Genomic DNA, 21,856 nt, shown 5'->3' with positions numbered 1-21,856 from the left:
TTGCTGAAATATTTAAATCGCGAGCATCAAAACAGTCTTTTTGAATGATTCTCGCGTTTTCCGCCAGTAAAACAGTATTCATAAGAAGCAATGTCCCACACAATCCCAGCCCCCCACCCCATGAAAAGTGAGCTATTTTAAAAACGCACATTACATTTTTTCAACATAGCAACCAATGTTATGCTGAAAGACAGGAAGGTGACACTAGCCAGAATTATTCCTGAGATAACGCTAATAAAATTTTACAGTTTGAAAAGGGATGAACAGATGAGATTCGTTGAGGTCAAAGGTCAAATGTTAAAATGTTTACTTATTCTTCTAATACTAGAATTTGCTTTGTCGTCATTTATTTCTTACTTCCATTACAAATTAATGAAAAGAAACAATTATATTTCTTTCACTTAATGTTATTGTTTTAAATTTAAGTTGACTTCACTCCTGTTTTCTTACACATATAATTTCCCCATAATAAGGATCATCGCACATACAAAATACTGCCAGAATGCATATTCTGTAAGCATAATTAGCTTACTTGCATGCATAGCATCGATCATAGCATCAATGTTAATGTACCGTTTTACTGAGAATATTATACAAGACGATATAAAAAATAAGAAAAACAAATGGACAGTATTTCATATTATTAGGTGGCGCACTTCAGTTTCACATTTTTTCATAGGGTCATATTTTTTTCAGAAACAGAATTTTACCGGATTTCCTCGCTGGTTATACTGGGTTTTCAAAACAGACCTTGTATATCTTAGGTATTGTTAAAAAAAAAAACCTGTTGATTCCCTTATCTCCCTGTATGATTGATAAGTGTACATAATGGGTTATAGAGTATACAGCCTGGCCTTACTTCGGATGTGCACGTCTAAAACAAAACCCCCCAAAAAACTGACAGATCCGACTTTGACTTCCTGGATTTCGGAGGTAAATTCTATACAAAAAAGAGCCTTTAGCATTTTTAAAACTTTGTATATACATGTATTTAGTAATTCATTCATTGCACTTTCAGAAGATGGTCTTCTACAGTCTGCCAAAATTCGTTTTCCAAATTTAATAACTGCTTAGTATGATAGTGTACCTTAGCCTAATTCAGGCTGATTTTTCAAGAACATGGGCACAGCCATTTCGGTTAGCCGTCTGCTTAGCTCATTTACAATTTCCACCTGTACAATATCGTAAGAAATTTCAGCCACAGCACATGGAAGTAGCACAAACGCATGCCAACATTCTCTCCATTGTGCATGTTGCAAATGTCATAATATCTGTAATTCGCACCTGAAGCGAACTCGGGTCACAATTATTAAATCCAATTCAGAACCCACTAATGTAGTTCCATTCTATTCTAAGAGTGTATTTTCCTATCTCATTTTGGTGGTGACACAAGATTTAAATTTATGCATTTTTGGTATTGATCTATTCTAAGGTAATTATTTCTTCTTTAGAATATGAGCATTATCGTGTGGCAGTTTGTGTGTATTTCAGCAACAGTTCATAGTGAGCAATGAGGCATTGATGCTGATCCGGAAAAAAAATCTGTCACCCATTGCACGATGCTTTTTTTTATAGCCCAGTCTCTAATAAATATATAAATAAATAAATAAATAAATAAATAATAATAATAATAATAATAATAATAATAATAATGATAATAATATCTTCCAGAATTAAATTTTAGACGATGATGATGTCACAATTTTAATTAACTATTTATTTATTTATTTATTTATTTATTTATTTATTTATTTATTGCACTTATGAAGTCCAAGCATGCAATATTTGGCACCGAACGACACCATTTAGGTTGTTTTTAAGACCGTGCTGTAGTGAAAAGGCAGCGACCATAGCCTTCTGGTGGCCAAGGTGACTTTGAAGCTTAGGAAAGTTAGGATAGGGGTCTCCAGGAATCAGCGCTTCGATGTGGCCAAGCTGAAAGATCCAAAAGTGAAGGAAGAGTTTAGGCTGGCCCTAAGGAATAGGTTTAGTGTTCTAGAAGATGAGACAGCGCTGACCATCGACAATTTCAACAGATTAATGAAGGAAGCAGGAGAAGTAGTTTTAGGTTATGGGTATAGTAAGAAGACAGAGTGGATATCAGGAGAGACGTGGACTCGCATAGACGAGAGAAGACAGATTAAGAAGAGACTTTTGGACTCCAAGTCACCAAGATTAAAAGAGATAATTTCGAAGGAGTATAGAGGAAAAGACAAGGAAGTGAAGAAATCATCAAGGAGAGACAGGAGATAATACACAGAGAGACTGGCAAAGGAGGCGGAGGCAGCAGCAGAGCAGAAAGACATGAAGACGGTGTACCAGAACACCAAGAAGCTGAAGGGCGACTACGGCCAGCACCACGACCTTCCAGTGAGAGATGAAGATGGAACTCATGTCACAGTGGAGGAGGAGAAGCTGAAGAGATGGAAGCAACACTTTGAGTCCATACTGAATCGATCAAACCCACCAGTAATCGCTGACATTCCTGAAGCAGAGGAGGACCTTGACATCAACTGCGACGACATCTCTGTTGAGGAGGTTAAGCAGGCCATCCACAAGCTGAAGAATGGGAAGGTACCTGGCGATGATGGAGTATGTCCCGAGATGCTGAAGGCAGAAGACACAAAGACACCGCAGTTTCTTTGCCAGAGTCTCCAAAAGATCTGGGATAGTGAAGAAGCACTAAATGACTGGAAAACAGGAATCATCGTCAAACTTCCCAAGAAAGGAGATCTGGGGAACTGCAACAACTGGCAAGGAATCACCTTACTATCCATCTCCAGTAAGATTTTCAGTCGCATCATTCTCGAACGCATCACAACAGCTGTGGACGGCATCCTACGCCAGGGACAGGCAGGCTTTAGGAAGGGCAAATCCTGCATCGACCACATCTTCGTTCTAAAACAGATCCTTGAGCAGTCCCATGAGTGGAATGGATCCCTTTATCTGGTCTTTGTGGACTTTGAGAAGGCCTTCGACAGCCTGCACCGAGCCTCTCTGTGGAAGATTCTACGACACTACGGCGTCCCCAAGAAACTTGTCAACGTCATCAGGTCCCTGTACGAGACCTTTGAGTGCAGAGTCATCCACAACAACCTACTCACTGAACCATTCAAAGTGGAAACCGGAGTGAAGCAAGGATGCATTCTCTCGCAGATTCTCTTCTCACTGGCCATTGACTGGATCATATGCCGCACCACAGAGGACAGGAGGCAAGGAATACATTGGACGCTGACCTCAATGCTGGATGGCCTGGATTATGCCGACGACATCGGGTTGCTGGCAAGCAGACACCAGGATATCCAACAGAAGACACAACAGTTGGTACAGACAGCAAGCACCATAGGTCTTCGAGTCAACATAGGGAAGACACTGGTCTTGAGGAAGAACACTAGAGTGGGCGACCCAATCACCATCAACGACCAGCCTCTGCAAGAAGTAGACGAATTTACGTACCTGGGCAGCAAGGTCGCCACGGATGGAAATTGCACAAGGGAAGTCATCACAAGAATCAGCAAGGCCAACCAGGCCTTCGCAATGCTGAAACCCATCTGGAGGACAACAAACCTCAGCGCCCACACGAAGATCCGTATCTTCAAGAGCAACGTGCTGCGCGTCCTTTTGTACGGGTCAGAGTCTTGGAAGGCCACTGCTAACATAGAACGCAAGCTCGAAGTCTTCCAGACCAAGTGCCTGCGACGGATCATGAGGATCTTCTGGCCAAACATGATCTCGAACGAGGAACTCCGGCACAGAGCGAGCGCAAGCACCATCGCTGAGACCATTGCAACTCGTCGATGGAGATGGCTCGGCTACGTCTGCAGAATGCCCCCTGACTCACTACCAAGGGTGGCACTGAGCTGGACTCCACAGGGGAAAAGGAACCGTGGCAGACCCAAAGAGACCTGGCGCCGAACCGTGGAGCGAGAACTCAAGACCAGAGGCCTCACCCTGCAGACCGCCCCCCATAACAGCAGCCAACAGACCAAAATGGTGCTCCCTTGCTGTCGCCTCAAACACCAGACGGCGCAGAGAGGATTGATTGATTGATTGATTGATTGATTGATTGATTGATTGATTGATTGATTGCTGTAGTGAAATAAAAAAGAGAAAGATACAAGTATCAGAAGCGGACTGGGGATGGGGAGTTGGGCTGCGTCACGGGGGACCCTTCCCCCACTCCATTTAAAAACATGTGCTCGAAACAACCGTTTTGTTTTACTAGAAGTTCTCTTTGCAGTTAGATGGTTAAAATTATGTCCTGGAAACTCTTTAAATGCATGAGTTTCCCCTGCGCCCCAACTAGGATCCCACAGACCCTGCCTACTTGTCTAGCCCCCATCTCAACCCACACAACCACCCCACAAACGATATTCATAGATCAGCCCCATACTATAAAAATTTAACCCCCTATTTATATTTGCCACTTAAGTGTACACACGCCAATTTTTTTTCTGGAGGATGTTATTGTGCAAAACCGCTTCTTTCTATGGTAAACACGTGCCAGCTTTCATAAACTCCTTTTGGCGAAATCAAAATGATGATGGGAAGGTCGAAAGCTCACCATGTCCGAAATCTGATGCCCTCCAGTGGCCAAAAATGACAGTTATCTTTACTACCTGACACAAGCAGTTCCAGAGACTGTCTGAGAACGATGTTGCTTTGTATTGTTCCTTTTAACCAATGCATCTGTCTCTCATCCCAATTATTAGCGGTTTTAGTAATGGTGGTTTCAGTAAAGGTATGTTAATTAAAATTATTATGACTAAACATTCGCGTAGGTGGTAACATTTTAAAAGCGCAAAATTCAAAGTGGCAGGCAAAATGTCCTGTCTCACGCGTATTTTGTGAGAGAACTGCATATTTCTCATAAAACTGCCATACTGTGGATGCAATATATTCGTCTTCATATTTAACACGTATATTGAATGGCTATATCCGTGTCGGTAAGCGATAATTCACAAAATTTCCCTCAGCATAACTCCTATACTAATCCTGCATTGTGAGAGTTGCGTCCCTTGTCTCATAAACCCGTATATGGTCCATTTGCTTATCCCTGATTTGCCATTAATTAAATTTCTGGAAAGTTGGAAAGTCCAGGCATGTATTACACCTATCTATTTTTTTTTACAAATAGCTTTTCTTAGAAATAATCTTATTTAATTTTTCAAGACATTGCTAAGGTGTACATAAAGGTTTTATGCAAACAAGCGCTTTGGATAGTCACGTAGGTGTTACTCTACTCATTAGATAAAGCAGCGCAACAACACAAAGTGATTGGTTGACAGCTTAGGTCAGCGCGTAACTTGACGTATGCCGGATTGTAGTACTTGTTACTGTCTATCGCACCAGTCGAACTATGAAAGGGTATTCCCTGTTATTGAACGTACCCTGTACTTGTCATACGTTTTCAATTGTATGGACAGCCTAGATGCCGCGGGTTTGTGGTTGCTACATTTACGACATTGACCAAAATTAGGAAATAAAAATACCACGAGAGAGAGAGAGAGAGGGCAGCTCACTGAATTTTCCATAAAGCATTTATTCGTTACTGATTTGTCTTTAAATATGCTACAGTCCCTTCATAGTCAATATAACCAAAACTAAGTTTTCTGATTTTTTTTGTTCTGAAAAATTCACAGCATCGCACAAAGTAGATCCGCAGGAAGTACCGTTCATGTGTAGCCAGGTTTGTAGGCTCGTATATAATAATAATAATAATAATAATAATAATATGCTTTTTCAAAAGGGCAATTAAATTTTTCAAAATGGTTCTCACATCTACATTTCACAATGAACTCAATCAACTTTCTAAAGTATACTTGAATGTGACTTGAAACTTGATGGGAAACGTTTCATAAGTGTCCCACTAGCAAATGTACCTTTCATTCACCTGAAAGGTTTACTGCATGCTTTGTCTCAATTGTGCTGTACTGTGCGCTAGGCGTCCAAAACTGTTTATTATTTTTTTAAATCATTCAAGTTCTAACATTGTCTTGCTTATAATGCTTGCAAGAGCACTGAGGGGTAGAGAGAGTAGAAACAATAATTCTACAGTTTGTTTTGTACAACTTGGCATATTTTCATCTTTGAAAAAATAGTGGAGAGATTTCTCAAAGTTGAGGACATATTCAACTTTTCCTCAGAACATAATTGAGATTTGAAGATATTAATATGATATTTTAATCCATGATATCTGCTGAATGTTCGGTGCGGTATTCACTTTCACAACACAAGGTTTATTAAATATATTGACAAATCTCATATGGAGGGAACACAAATTGAGATGCTTAGTGATACTTGAACACGATTTACATATGTAGAGTGAAACTGTTTCACTGTGTCCATGTCTTTTTCTATTATTCTGGACATCGAGCATCATGCCATAGCGGAAACCTCCATTTTAAAGTAACTTGCATATAAATAATATTTATTAGACCGTTTTCTTGAATCTGGGAGCTAAGTTGATAGTGTTGGACAGACAACCCGATGATCTGATGATACACGCCCACTCAATGTGTTCTTAGAAAAAGGGGTTTAGCTCCCCTTTGCTGGGTATGGCATAGCCAATAGTGCGTAGAACGTGCCGGTAAACACCAACCAACTAAGTATAAGAATTGTTAAACACTTAAAATGCTGAATAATGTCTATGAATTAATTTAGGTATACATGTATCCACATTATTCTGGACCTGGATAGTTGAACATCTTTTCAGGTGAGAGCCCTGTTACACTGAATTATTAATCCGTCTGTGAATTCTTATTTTATTACAGAAATCACTTTATGTAAAAGGTGTGTTTGTGTGTGTGTGTATGCGAGAGAGAGAGAGAGAGAGAGAGAGAGAGAGAGAGAGAGAGAGAGAGAGAGAGAGAGAGAGAGAGAGAGAGAGAGAGAGAGAGAGATATTGGGGTGGGGGGTCTCTGAAAGTCTATAGAATCTAATCCATCATACTCGTCGGTAAGAGCTACATAACTATGGAAATTAAAATAGTACTTAAACTGACTCTACTTGTCAGCTTTGCATGAAATTAATCTTTCATCAACATTATTATCAAGCTGCTATATTATCTCTCTTTTGGATTGTTTCCTCCATTGAATTGTTCCAATTAATTAGTTTGTATCCCCGTGCACGCTAGTGTTTGTGCTTTCAAATATACGGATTTGTGACCACAAATACTGATAAGTTGGCCATAATCCCGATGTCCGTGAGAAGAGTACTTTCAGATGAACCTAGATAACATGAAAATTGGATCGCTGACAAATAAAACAAACAACCACATTCCTGAAAAATATGTCTTTTATTTCTCAGGTAATTCCTAAACGGTTTCGTACTTTGGATATCAAAACTACTAATCTATTTGTTCATAGTCTTCATAAAGTATATTGTCCTCACATCGGAGTCTTTAAGATCTTAATACACAAATTCTTAATGATAACAAAGTGTTCCCATACCTAAGTATTGCAGAATAGAGCCAGTCTCATTGACTCCGTCAGTAGATAGTGCCAAAAAGCCATTATCATAATTATAAAGAGTGTACTTTAGTCTAAAATGAAATGTAAATATCACATAGTAATTTTCATAATAGAAATTGTACTAATATTATGAATGACAGTAGGATTCATTATATCGTGAATCAAGTGTATCACATCAGTGTCTTGATTCTGAAGCCAAAAATTCTAGGCATGAATTGAGATATTGAAAAGCTTCTTATACGAGAGACTGTCATATCAGGACATAAAGCCTATCAGCTGACTTAAAAGAATACTAGTACACCTTACATACCAGTACACAACAGTACATACAACGATAAGTATCGCGTTACTGTTAAAACAACAACAGGTACGTCAACACCCATTCAGAACTGGTGACGAAACTTCAACAAATGAACAATAAGCAACAATGAATTGTTAAATGATATTCAGGCAAAATCAACTATCGTCAAACGTTGAAGATCGAATACAATTGTAATAGGACCTATAGATCCTGGTCACATTTTGAAAGGTGCGTAATAAGTTTACAATTGCTCAAATTATCAGATAACAAGCTTAAATGCATGATCTTCTTTCTGGTGAAAAATGTTGCTTCAGATCTGAATGTTACAGATAACCTCTAACAAAACGGGGCCTGTGTCGAGGTACAAGGACAAACTGATAACGACAGTAAAAACGACGAAACAAACGAACTTCAAGCTGAAACAGATTGATAACAAATACGGATTTTTCCTCATTATGGGTTTGTTTAATCATAGTTGCGGAAATACTGATAAGAGTGCTGATTTTGTTTTTAAATGGTATAAATGATTACACTCGATATGCCTTTTGAAATCTTGCCTCAAAACTTTACCTCATTTCCATATTTTTAGTAATGAAGATATTGAAAACCGATTAGTGAATTACAAGAAAATATATTCTGTGCTGTTTCCTCCTAGTTTCTTATATATTTTCTAAAAATGTGAATAGTTTTCCTTATATGTAGAAAATAGTGCGGATTAACTGCAAATTCTTCGTGGATAACCTGTTGTGAGCGGACGCGAAATCAGAAGTTCAAAGCTGTCCTTTTGATGTACGCTCCGAGCACAACGAGACTAGCGTGCATACAGCTTTATGAAAAAATAATATATACATCAATTAACAATAAATTACATAAATAACAATATATACACTTAAGTGAAATAACAATATATACACTTAAGTGAAATAACAATATATACACTTACATGAAACAACAATATATAATATATTTTTAAAAGCTGGTGTGATCTACAAAATAACAACTAAATCTCCCTCTATCTCTCCCTTCCAGTTTTAAATAAACCTGCTAGAATACCTCAATATATGCATTTTAAAGGACCTACATAATCCCCCTCCCCCCTCCACAAAAAAACACGAAAAAAAGGCACACGTCAGTGTTAGTATTCTTTCTTGTATTTTTGGTCAGGTTAAAATCATTTAATTGCCGTAATAGATTACAAAATATATTGAATAAATTTTTAAAAATTCTCACATGAGTTCAGCTTATATTTATGAAAGTTTAAATTCAAGTACTCTACACAGACACCGAGATTAATATTGTTTTTATGATTCCAACAATTATAAATTCTTCCACGATGAGGCAGAAGGGTCAATCAACATTCTCTCCATCAGACAGGTGTTCAAACATTCAACTAGTAATTTTAAGCTGTGAAAGGAAGACCCTTTAATTGCATTAAAAGATAAGCAGTTTAAATTGATTGCACGGCAATTACTTCAATATTGAATTAAGCGCATTATACCATTTCAACATATATTCCAATCACTGAGTTTATTCCAACTTATTAACTAGGATAATTTAAGCTGATATAAATAATGACAGAAACATATTCACAGATTATATATTATTTTTAATAGCATTATAATATGCTGTAATTTCTTATTAATAAAGGATGAGAGTTATTTACTTAATTTATGAAGTAAATCTTTTATTCTGTTCGCCTGGTGTAAAATAAATTTATAATTGAAAATAGCTGACCTTGTTAAGTGTGCCAAATGCTATCTAAAAACGACAACCTTTTGTAAGATCTTTTTTATGTGTGCCTCTGGTCATATTTCTAGCTTTCTGTGAAGCATTATCTATTTCCCGGATTCGATTCGTCGTTCTGTGCATAGCAGGTCCTGAATATTTCGTTACTATTTTGAAAGAAAAGCTCAAAATCAGAAGTGATGAGGAAACTACTGTCTAACCACTGATTAAGACCACTTCCTCTAGGAGACCACCAGTCTTAAGAGATCATGAACCTGCATTTCAAATTTGATATTTTAAATGTTTAAAAGAGATGTACTTTAGAACCATCTATCAGCAGAGACCGTTTTTGACTTCTCAAAGATGATATCTTGAAAAAGATTCGACTAAACCCATACTACTCATCCAACATGCATACCGCTTTGGTTATCAATAGTATACACCGAGTACACCTAACCTTTCAAGAATGACATCTCGTTGCGGTGCATAGTCAGCACAAATAGACTTAGCAAATGTATGACCCAGTTTAGATCATTTTGGCGGGGCCTCTTTGATCTATGCCTGGGACCCCCTGTTAGTACTGCGTTTTAAACAAGTTTTATATGATACTGAACTTAAAATTTTCTTCCATCGGTTTAAAGGTACTTTCTCTCTGTAGATATATATTTTAAAAATTACTTACGCCGGGGGGGTGGGGTGGAGTGGGGGGTGGAAGGGGGGGGGGCCTCGGTGAGCGCTGGGCCCTGCTAGTCAGCAACGGAAGGATTACCATCTGCACTGAAAATAACATGAGACAGATGCTTTGTGAATGAGACAGATGCTTTGTACGTCAATGATGAAACCATCTTCAAAAAGTTAACGTAAGTTTCTACCACATGTTTTAATATGTTAATGATAGCGATGATGGTTCGTTGATGATGGCATTGACGATGATGATAACGAAAAATGCAATTTAACGAAGCTACATTGCACATGAAACAGTTTAGTGAAATGCTGTGAGACAGGCAAATTTTCATTGTGCCACGTGGTCAAATAACTGCATATGATTCAGCATTCAGTTTCATTTATTTCCCATTCTGAATATGGAAATACAGAGTCACTATCGACTTTCCTGGATTTAACTTTCCATAATAAAATGTTTCTTTTCAAAATTTCCTCATATTTTGAGTCGTCACGTTTGATTTCCTCTTCATCAGTCTGAGTCTGGTTGAATCTGACCGATAGTGAGCGAGGCCGCGTGGTCGTTGTGGACAGTGAAAAGACTGGAATGTCGGATACACTGTCATTCAACTCGCTTACACTCTCTGTAGAGCCGCCCAGGGAACTTCCAGTCTCTGTAGAAGAAAAAAAACCCCACCTCCTTAGTAATGAGAATGTTTTAAATGATGTGGTACTGTATATGAAACTGGATACATACCAGCAATATTTTGAAGTGTTTTAAATTTAAATGTTTTTTATTAAAAAAAACATATCGTGCATCGAACTAGAATGATTTTTTAATTTGTTTTAAAATTACGCGACTTATAAAACTTGTGAGAATAGATGGTAGTATGCGAAGTAGCTGAATTCACAAATTCTCTCCGGATAGGAATTTATAATAAATAATTAGATTATACTAGCTTGCAACGAGTGAATAACTGCTATATTTCGTAGAGTGGGCAAACATTCATAAGTTTGTCACCCAGGAGGTGAAATATGTCCTTTATTCACTTAGAACCAACTAATTATTTTATTTTCTTTAAACATTTTTTTTAATGCTCAAACACATTAGCTAGCTAAAATGTGTAATGGGTTGAAGTAGAGATTTTTCACGGTAATACCGTTTATGTCCTGCTGTGTTTTGTTTATATTCGCCAAGAAAGTATGATTCCTAACATAATTGTCTTTCCAAATTCAAGGCATCCAAGAACTATCAGAACAAAGTACACTGCAAGATTCAGACTTGATACTCCGCCCAGACAAGTCGCCATGCTTCTCACCATATGAAGCAATTGGGAATACGGCGGATGAAAATTTGGTTAACATGTTATCGATATCTGTTAACCGCAGTTAGCAAATATTTTGATCGGACACTCCAATGAATTATTAAAATTATTTGTATTGGAAACCCCAGTAATGCAGAAGCTAACATAAACTAAAACATAATAACTCACCATCTTCGCTAGAGTTGAACTCCTCGGTGTTATTAGAACCGTGCCTCTGTGGCAATAAGTTACAGTATCTGGGTAAACTCTGTTGTCGGACTAGAGGTGTCTGTCGTTGAGTCATGGGAAGTCGCCCACCCGAATAAGTCGCATACAAATTGGTCGCGTGTTTTTGGAAATTGTGTCGGTAATTCCTCTTTGTTCGTTCTTCAATGGACATGGTTTTAATCGTCTCGTTAATGGAGATCAGCTGCTTCAGGATGTCAACATCCTGGAGTCGGAGAGATATCTGAAAATAATAACAGCGGAAATCTTGACCATTCATGTCCAGAAACTTGCCTGATAGCCATTACTATGTTGTAATGGAGCTGTTTTTACAAAACGCCTTGATAACATGACTTGAACACTATTAAACTGTCTTCGCGATCCCTCAGAATTATTATATTCCTATTTTTCAGCAATGATATATGTTTTGCTATCTTTAAAGCAGTTTCGAAAATGAGGAACAGGTGTGTACAGAAGGAGTTAATGGATTTATTTTTACTATTGCAACGGGGGCCCCGAGTAGCCGAGTGGTCTAAAGCACTCTCCGTTACGGATCACTACCATCTCACCTATGTCTGCGTGGGTTCGAGTCTAGGATTCGGCCAATGTGGGTATGTGAGAAAGTTTGCTAGTTGCTTCTCGAGGGTCGGTGGTTCTTCCCGGGGTCTTCCCGGGTTCTTCCTCCACCATTAATACTGGCCGCCATGCATAGCCTATCGTTTGCTGAAAAATGGCGTTAAAGCCCACAACAACAACAACAACAACTACTATTGCAACAGCAGGGCCTTTTGGGTTTCAGAGATTACAAGATGTAAAACACGTGCCGCATGCGTGAAAAATAAAACTTTAGCAGCACATCTCTATATCCTCTATTTTAACGTTTCATCTCCCGGTAATATTTTTTTATTAAATCCTTGTACTATTTTAATTACTAATTTTGTAGACTGCCGCAGGCAACATTTAAACACAATCCTGCATTATGCTGTTTTTCATTTTGTTTATATAAACATCTGACACAGTACAATCCAAATATTTGGAAAAGGTCAACTAGGATGTGATATAATTGTTCCAGACATAACCTATTTCAAGTTCGGTTAATGGTTGCACGCTTGACAGCCGAAGATAAGTAGTGATACCTAGCTGTTGACCGTTTTGATAACCAGTATAAATCACAGTTTACACAATGCCTAGGGTCGGTCAGATCTCTTATTTGGAGTGTTTTGTTTTTCTTGTGACACTTCCGAGATCACAGATATGGTGTTGTTGTTGTAGGGTTTAACGCCATTTTTCAGCACACGACAGGCCATACATGGCGGCCAGTATTAATGGTGGAGGAAGAACCCGGGAAACCCCCGGAAAGAACCACCGACCCACGAGAAGCTAATGGCAAGCTTTCTCACATACCCACATTATGGTCACAAATATGTTTGAATCATTGAAGTTATATTATCAATTAAATTCCAGGTAGCTTTAATAAATGCACGTTATCCTGTAAAGCAATTATTATGTTCATCTTCTCTTCTCATTTAGCCACAGTGGAGTCTTCTTCGTCATCGTCATCAAAGTAGTTACAATAAATATTTTGTATTTATCCGTCTTCAGAGTTGCAAAGTATATAACCCCACCCCACCCCTTAATCGGAATAGCGGAAAACGGTGTTTCTTACCGACATATCAGTTTTCGAATGAAATTCATAATTAACAAGCTGGAAAAATGAAACAACATTTCATTGTCGTTTTTTAAATTAGTTCTTTGAAGAATTAAAATTGAGCTATCATAACAACCAATATTAAAAAGATTTGTTGTTATCTGGGGTGAGACACCATTATGAGAAGAAAAAAGAGAATAAAATGAAAAGTCTTTTAAATTTCCAATAATAATAATAATAATAATAATAATAATAATAATATAATAATAATAATGTTTTAGTTTTCATTATTACTATTATTATTATTATTATTACTATTAGTAGTAGTAGTAGTAGTAGTAGTAGTAGTAATAGTAGTAGTAGTAGTATTACCATATGGAAACATCATAAAACAAAAATAATTTTTAATTTTCCGAGCCATATTCATTTTATTTCATATGAAAATATTTTTCGATATAAAGGGTTGAGTCGGTTTTTCATACGAGATTGAGTACCAACACCTTGTTCAATTCAATTTAATGGATTGTTTACATTTTTCTGTATGCTTTCTTATGTGTAAGTGAAGGGATCAAAACTAGCTAATAACATAATTGCACCATTTTGTAGGATCCTGAGTTTTAATATCAGAGAAAATCACACTTTGTGGAATGTTAACTGGTTATAGGGGCAATGTATAAAGATACCAATAATCCCTGTTTGCATCTCTGCTTGGGTTTAACGCACGAGGGGACAATTTTCCCAACAGTTAATGCACGATGGAAGGTAATTTAGCAGTTAAACAGGTGCTAAAAATAACCGATGTACAACTAATATAATTTTGAAGAATTAATGTACGTGAGACTCTGTGCATGGGTCTATTTAGTAGCTTAATTATACTGGTAATCAATTAGTTATGTGCTTGAATGCGTTAAGTCCCTAAACACTATATCCTGGCGACCGTGGAACGTCCACGTGCCAAAAATGAGATTACTAGGGGCAACTGTAGGTTTTACAAAACGTTTAAATATTGGGGCGATTAAATTTTAATTTACATTACAAATCAACTTTCTCTGGGTGGTTTGTATACCATAAAGTCGGAAGCATGCGTTTGCATAGCGGGAGGGAAAAAGTCATTGTTTGTAAATCGTTTCTTACTTTGCCCACAGTCAGGTCACGTGACAAGCCATCGAAAAGATTTAGCTATACACAGAAAAGGTTCGTAATCGTATCTAAGTCCTACGTTCACAAATTATTTCACTTAAAATGTGCAACAGTCTAGTGATTTAGTTATTTTGGGACATTTCTAAATTAAAATTCAAGGTTATGATATGAAGGTCACGATCTTGTGTCTAATGATAAGTTTCAAAGCCGAATAGTATACAAATAAGACTTCACACTACACACGCAAGCAGGCATATATATATATATATATATATATATATATATATATATATATATATATATATATATATATATATATATATATCTGTGTGTGTGTGTTTCAACAAAGGATGCTTCTTTAGTTATTGCATTGAAAAGTAAAATTCATATCCGTGAAAATAATTATTGTCCAAATTAAATTGTTATCTTTTTAAGACTGAATAAAAAAAGACATGGGTAATTACAGTGAAAAGTTATAAAAAGGGCATAACAGTTTTGTAAGCTATGTTCATTTTCATGTAAAAGAAATATTTTCCAGAAAATAACACAGGATCTTTTAAATACGTTTTTAATAGGATAAGCTCCTTTTAAAAATTATAACAAATAGTTCTAAATTATGTGATAAATGGTTAGCATAATGTATATTACAAGTGAAGTTACGTAATTTCTCTGACAAAAAAAGTGATTCATGCCTATTTTCTTTGTTTTTAAAAAATCTAAATAACATTAAAGAGTCATTTAAATTGTTTAGTTTGCACGTGGTGTTACACGTAGAATGCAAAATAAAAGGTCAAACATTTAAATCCAAGTACGTCACAAGATATTTGACATTATGATCCTGTTAATGTGACACATAACTAAAAGTTGAATAAAACAATATCTCTACTCATGTTGTGAAATTTGTAAATGTATCTTCCACCAAGTCACTCTCCCCAGGGTGTCTCATATCAAACCTCCTCAGAGAATTCCTGTGTATATCCTAACCGAATCTCGCCTTTTTTCTATTGAGTTGTTTGCAGTTTCATTGTTCCTTCAGGGTGCGAGTGACAGGAGGCCATAGAGATTTCCCTCATGGGGAGTATCAAATTATTCGTGAGAAGAAAAACAATGCCCTTGGAACAAAGTAAAATCTGATCTGTTTCAACGACTTTCTTGACGTAATGTTTGTTCTCTAGTCTCTTATTCAAAAACGTAAAGGGAGGTCAGTATCAAAGAATTCAATTTTCTATTCAATCAATTTCCACTTTGGGACAATTCATATTTGCTTAATTTCAACATATTATATGCATAGACGATTAAGTTGCTATTATATTCACGCTTTTACTTTTGATCTCAGATCAAAGATTATTTGGCCGCGATTTATTCATTCAAAACTTTTATTACATCAAGTTTACATTTTGATTACTAATTTTAACTGTTAAAGTAAAACACAACTTGCGAACATCGGGACTGGCATGCACTATTCAAAGCTAATTTACTTACTTATTCTTCCAGGCATTTAAGTTATTAATTAATTATAATCCATCGTGCACTACTTTTTCTTTTGATCTTAACATTCTTAAACTATGAAGTAATAATACAATAAAATGTTAGAATTATTATTTCCTTAACCTTTCTTTTACTAATGTTTTTCAGTATGGTATTACAAGCCGAAATAATTTAGTTTCTACCCTACAAATTTTACATGATCCAAACCTGATCCAAATCTTGCAAGTCACCATGTAATATTTGATTTTTAGAACTAATAGGTACAAATGAGGATAAATCAATACGAAAGAAACTAGGATGCGAGTACATTTAAAGGAAGCCCCATAGTTAAGAGTTTTATCAAAGTTAAGTATTTTAAGAGAAAAATGTGACCAAACGTGATTTATGATGGTTAGGTGATATATTGTTTTCACGATTCAATTGGATTCTTTATTTCTAAAAGGAAATTTACTTATATTATGAGGTACACCATCTACCACAACAAGGACATGCATTATACTACACAGTTTTCGTCCTGACGAGACAATTCAAAATGAAAAAGACGTTGATACGTTGCAGACAAAAGAGAGCACTCCTCGATATAAAGAAACAGGTGAAAACAAGAAAATTAGTTTGTTTAACATAATGTAAGATATATAGATGGAACAACTGAACGCTAGATTGGTTTTAAAAAGGACCTAAATTACAAGACAATGTAAATCAAACAGAATGCACCGCAAACATAATGAACAGACTGCAACATTTAAGAATTAGTCAGCATACTTTCTTTATATTAGATACAAGTTTATAAGTGTGTATAAGTGTGTAAGTTAAAATTAAAATAATTCATATAAATATATCAAGGCTAAAATGCTAATTGTAGGTGCTAACCCAGTTGTCTCAGTTCCTTATATATATATATATGCTTGAATACAATTTTACGAAAGTGAAACCGAACCATTTAATACAAAACATGCATTATTACATGTTGATGAAGAGTCAGAAACAGTTCTCTTATTTTTTCCAAAAATACCATACATACCTCGTTTAAACTCCCTTAATAAATAACTTACTTTATCTACATGGTGTCCTATCGAATGATCCAATATACCCAAAAACCAGCTGAACATAAGTATGCTTATTTCCTTTACCCAGTTTATTATTCTAGCAGTTTTCTCCTGTGCCACTTCTAAGTGACTATAACAAGTGTGGATTCGAACGCAGCTTGATACAACAATATATCATTTTAATATGCGTTTTATATAAAGCATGACTCTTTCAAGTCGGACATAAACCATGATATTTACTGTGTACCTAGAGAATTTTAATACTCTCTTCAAATGTTCCACATGTGCATTTTCTGTATCTTTCGCCTTTATTGAGCCCAAACGACATACAGAGATAGTTTAGTATATTCTCAAGAACATATGTGTCAGATAGATAAAGGTCAGTTTCAATATTAATCGTCACAACTTTTGCTTTAATAAACAGAACATTGCGGCTTTAAAGGGTTAACTGCTTATGTGCCTTGCTAAATTTACTGTTAAAAGCAAATCCAGTACCAAATTTGGTAAGCTCTTCAACAATATTTATATTTGTTTCGATATTATCGATTGTCATCTTCCTTTAACTGTTGGACACTTCCAACGACAACACTTTTTGTTTATATACATTAACTTTTAAATTCCATTAAGTTTCTCAATTATTTACCGTGAACCGATGCCCTTAAATATACACCGAAAGTATTAATGTGCCATCAGCATATAAGAATAAACGTGTATAATTCGCTTAATTCAGAGATTGATTAAAACTGTTTATCATTTTCATTTCGATATCATTTACGTATAATAAAATAGCAGAGTAGAGAGGGTTTCAACTTGCAAAAGACAGGCATGATTTTAAACAAATTTCAGAATAATTTAGACTATAGCTCCTCTTAAATTTCCATGTAAACTATCTTTAAAAATAATATGGAATAAATATTCATTCTAGCAGACAGTTTAATTATTAAATAAATGTACAAAGAACCTTACATTAGAGGTAACCACAACACGTCTTCATTAATATCACAGACCTATCTTGTGTGAGATATGTGAATGAATTTGTCCAGGTGCATGATTTCAAAAGATGATTATAAAAACCCTGAAAAATATTTCTGCAAAATTTTAAGAAAAATATGTCAAAAATGACTTACCAGTTCTTTCTTTAAAGTTTTAAGTGCTGTGTTAATTCTTTCTGAGGCCGCGTGATATTCAGAGGCCGGGTTGATAATTACAACAGCTTCCATTTTGAAATCTTCAGGGAGTATGTATACTCTCTTTGTCGTCTGCTTAACTGAATTGCGGAACGCGAGCTCGGCCGCTGTATTTATACAGTGGTTTGACAATCGCTCTGCGCACGGACCAATACACTCTGCGCATAAAATATCAACTAGGTTTAAAAAGGTGGTCGTCTGTTTCGCTAAACACCTCTTGACCTCTCAACGGATCGACTGCTGATCTGAAAATAACAATTTTCTTAATTACCGTCTTGATGCACACCTTGGAGAGTAAAATTTCACTAAGTACTTTCAAGGATTTATGACTACGCTCAATTAAGCACTTGTCTTAGTTTACACGGACCATGTAAAGTGTTGAGACATTTTCCTCCATAAAATGAAGTATGTACAAAATATTTACCGTAATAAGGAGAAGAGCGAAAGTTCAAGCACAGTTGATTCTTAGAATAATATACGTTGTTGTTGTTATTGTTGCTTTTGGCCGATCTGTCAGTGATCTGTAAAGGCGAGCTACTTAGACCACCCGATCCCTGCAGTAAGGGGCCATTCATTTAGTACGTATGCAAAAATCTGGCAAAGCTTGACCCTTCCCCTCCCTGTACACATACGTGCTTTTTTACCACCCCTCCTGCGTATGCACGCTTGATGCCCCCCCCCCCAATTCTATAGAACGGTCTATATTTAATCCACGCAGAAACCAATAAGGATTAATAATGTTAACGTGTTTAATAAAACATTGTCCACCGACGTAGAATGTCTGGCTGCATCAAAGAAACTGCGTAACTGTAAACAGTTTGTCTAGTGTTCGCTAAAATTCAAACGCCGACTGATCCCAGTCGAACAGGTTACGTTTTAGACAAATTATTATCGAGGTTTCACCCGTCCCCCCCCCACCCCGTTTCCTATGCGTACGTACATTATCGGTAGACACACACCCCATTCGCAAGCGTATGCATTTGGTCCGCTCCCCTCCATGCGTACATACTAAATAGACGTCCCCTAAGGGTACATGCTTAGACATTACTAGTTGCAATGCTGGTATGCTTTTTGAAATAACCCCTGCGCTTGATTTACTAGAGTTTTAATGAATTCCGTCGTATTTGAGTTTATGTAATCATGGCTCCAGCAAACTTTAACCAGAAATAATGTGTTTGACTTAGTGACAATCATTCTTTACTTATTTCCAATTTAAAACTTTTTTTTTCTAGAACAGATGTAAAATATATTTAAGTGTAGACGACCTTACAAACACGGTCAAAATTGTTAAATGAATTTTTTTGACGGAACAATATATATATATATATATATATATATATATATATATATATATATATATATATATATATATATAGAGAGAGAGAGAGAGAGAGAGAGAGAGAGAGAGAGAGAGAGAGAGAGAGAATGATTTCTTGCCCAGATAATCAGCTGGCTGGTATTTGTTTCTATTTCACATTATGAAGCCATGTATACTTAATACACTTAGCTAAAATAAACATTAGCAATTTAGACATGTAATTTCAGTCTCGTATTTATTTACCCACTGCTACTTTGGTAGGGGCTAGCTGAATCTTTTTCAGTGGCACTAACGAGGAAATGACACATCGTGTCAATACGAAAAATAGTCAGTCAGTCAGTCAGTCTGTCTGTGTGTGAATGTATGTAAGTAGGTAGGTAGGTAGGCACGCACGAACGCACGTACGTACGTACGTATGTATATATGTATGTATGTATGCATGCATGTATGTACGGACGGACGGATGGATGGATGGATGTATGTATGTACGGACGGACGGACGGATGGATGGATGTGTGTCTCAGATGCAGCTTTTGCAGGTTTTAGTAATGCAGATTACCGTATGCAATGTATGCTGAGATTCATATGCGGAAGGAAAACTATGAAACATGTATTTTTTATGATATTTCCTTTTAAAAATGGTTTTAATTTGACAATATTCACAAACTCAATCAACGTCAGCATTTTAAATAAAGAATGCAGATTAATTTATTCACTATCAGTCATAGAAAAGTTGAGTTTTGGTTCCACGCCCATCTTCGGGAGTTGCGTGATACAGAGCCTAATCTTGAAACTCTGTGACAAGATCAGATTTACTATAAAAATTCTAATACCAACCTGTTGGAGCCCACTTTCTTTAATTTCCTTTAAGTTGCTGTTCAGTCCCTGTGATATGCAGACAAAACAGAAAACATTTACAAGAGCAAGCTTCGCCGTTATAAAGACCGATATATATATGTTTATGATTAATTAATATCGCATTTCCTCATCGTGTACTGAAGTCGTTCCGGACATTACATTTCGTGACTCCTTGCATACTTTTTATTCCTGGTTGCAGCGTCATGCCGGAAGCTGAAAGATAACTGAGCGCGCGGGGGATACACCGTGTATTCTTATTTGTCTGACTGACCTTGATACGATCTGTACCGCTTTTTAAACTTTTGTTTTGCAGTCTTTATTCATTTACAAGACGAGTCAACTGAAATCAACGTAGACGCTGATCAGATGTCGTACAACGCGCAGGTAAATAGGGGTCTATATTGTTTGTTCTATTGATTACTACTGACAAACTGCATAGACCCAATTCTGCCGGCGTATGATGCGACAACAATTCTAGCTCAATGAAGTTGGATTTGATTGAAACATGGGGACGTACGGTATTTATTTCGTGTCATCTTACCCTAAGACAAGTTGTCACACTCTTTATTTTTTTATTGTCAGTGGTTCGAAAGTTGTCCAACAGTAGTCCGTAAAGTGGACGCTCACTTTTCTAAAATCACAGAATGTAAACAGGTGACACACAGCAGCTATTGATCGAACCAGAGACTAAAGAAATGGAAAAGGAATGTTTTTTTTACCGATCTGAAATCCAGTCGACCCAGATCTAAAGCAACATATTACGTTGGAATATAAACGCCAAACCCTCCTCATTTAAAAGTTTTGTGTAAATGATGTATAGACAACGACATGAATGCTCGTTACAAAATCATCGAATGCATCGTTAATGCTGGTGACAACAGAGTAAACAAATCGGCTGGCACACACTTTCGTAGATTTATTTTGTTGTTCTGTTTTCTTTTTAGGAGCGGGTGTAGAAGGGGTGGGTGGGCTGGGGACTTTGAGACTTAACTCACCCTAGATAATGTAGCTCATTGAAACCTATTTATATCATAACCAAAATCACAGAATGTCAAAATACTATAAAAACTATTGAATCGAAACCGCGCTGACAACTATTTATGTTACTCAATATATAGGTAATACGCTTGATGATCATGGCTTCTGTAGTCATAAAGTTTCCTTGAAGTTGCAGTAGTAGCAGCAGCCGTGATAGTAGTAGTAGTTGTTGGTGCTGTTTTTTTTTTTTTTGTTTTTTTTTGTTGTTGTTGTTGTTGTTTTTGTTGTTGTTGTTGCGATTTTAACAGGGGGAAGTTAACTCTGTCTGGAGTTTGAGTGAACTAATAGCTGGGTCAATAAGGTAGATCTTTACTTCCGAAGCAAGGGGTACACCACGCACGCGAGATACGATCACATCCGCCATTTCGTGGAGATCGTTGAATCTTGTGACCCTAAGTAGGTGCGAGTGACATGGGGCACATTGGTATCATCATCATACAGTTTTG

At 36.5% G+C, this 21,856-nt stretch overlaps 1 protein-coding gene across 1 annotated transcript; it reads right to left on the bottom strand.

Annotated features, from left to right (window-relative positions):
* Positions 1–7,278: 7,278 nt before the first annotated feature.
* On the bottom strand, positions 7,279–20,477 carry LOC149772456 (uncharacterized). Its single transcript, XM_089947791.1, has 4 exons — positions 20,352–20,477; positions 18,137–18,441; positions 11,652–11,931; positions 7,279–10,832 (listed from the first exon to the last, which is right to left on the bottom strand). Exons 2-4 carry the CDS (start codon positions 18,227–18,229, stop codon positions 10,546–10,548), a joined length of 660 nt encoding a protein of 219 aa, XP_089803917.1. The 5' UTR covers positions 18,230–18,441; positions 20,352–20,477; the 3' UTR covers positions 7,279–10,545.
* Between the last annotated feature and the right edge of the window lie 1,379 nt (positions 20,478–21,856).

This window comes from Sinohyriopsis cumingii, unplaced genomic scaffold, assembly GCF_028554795.1.
Source record: "Sinohyriopsis cumingii isolate HCF-2022 unplaced genomic scaffold, ASM2855479v2 utg001473l, whole genome shotgun sequence".
NCBI classification, from domain to species: Eukaryota; Metazoa; Mollusca; class Bivalvia; order Unionida; family Unionidae; genus Sinohyriopsis; species Sinohyriopsis cumingii.
This window is presented reverse-complemented; position numbering and strand designations above follow the sequence as displayed.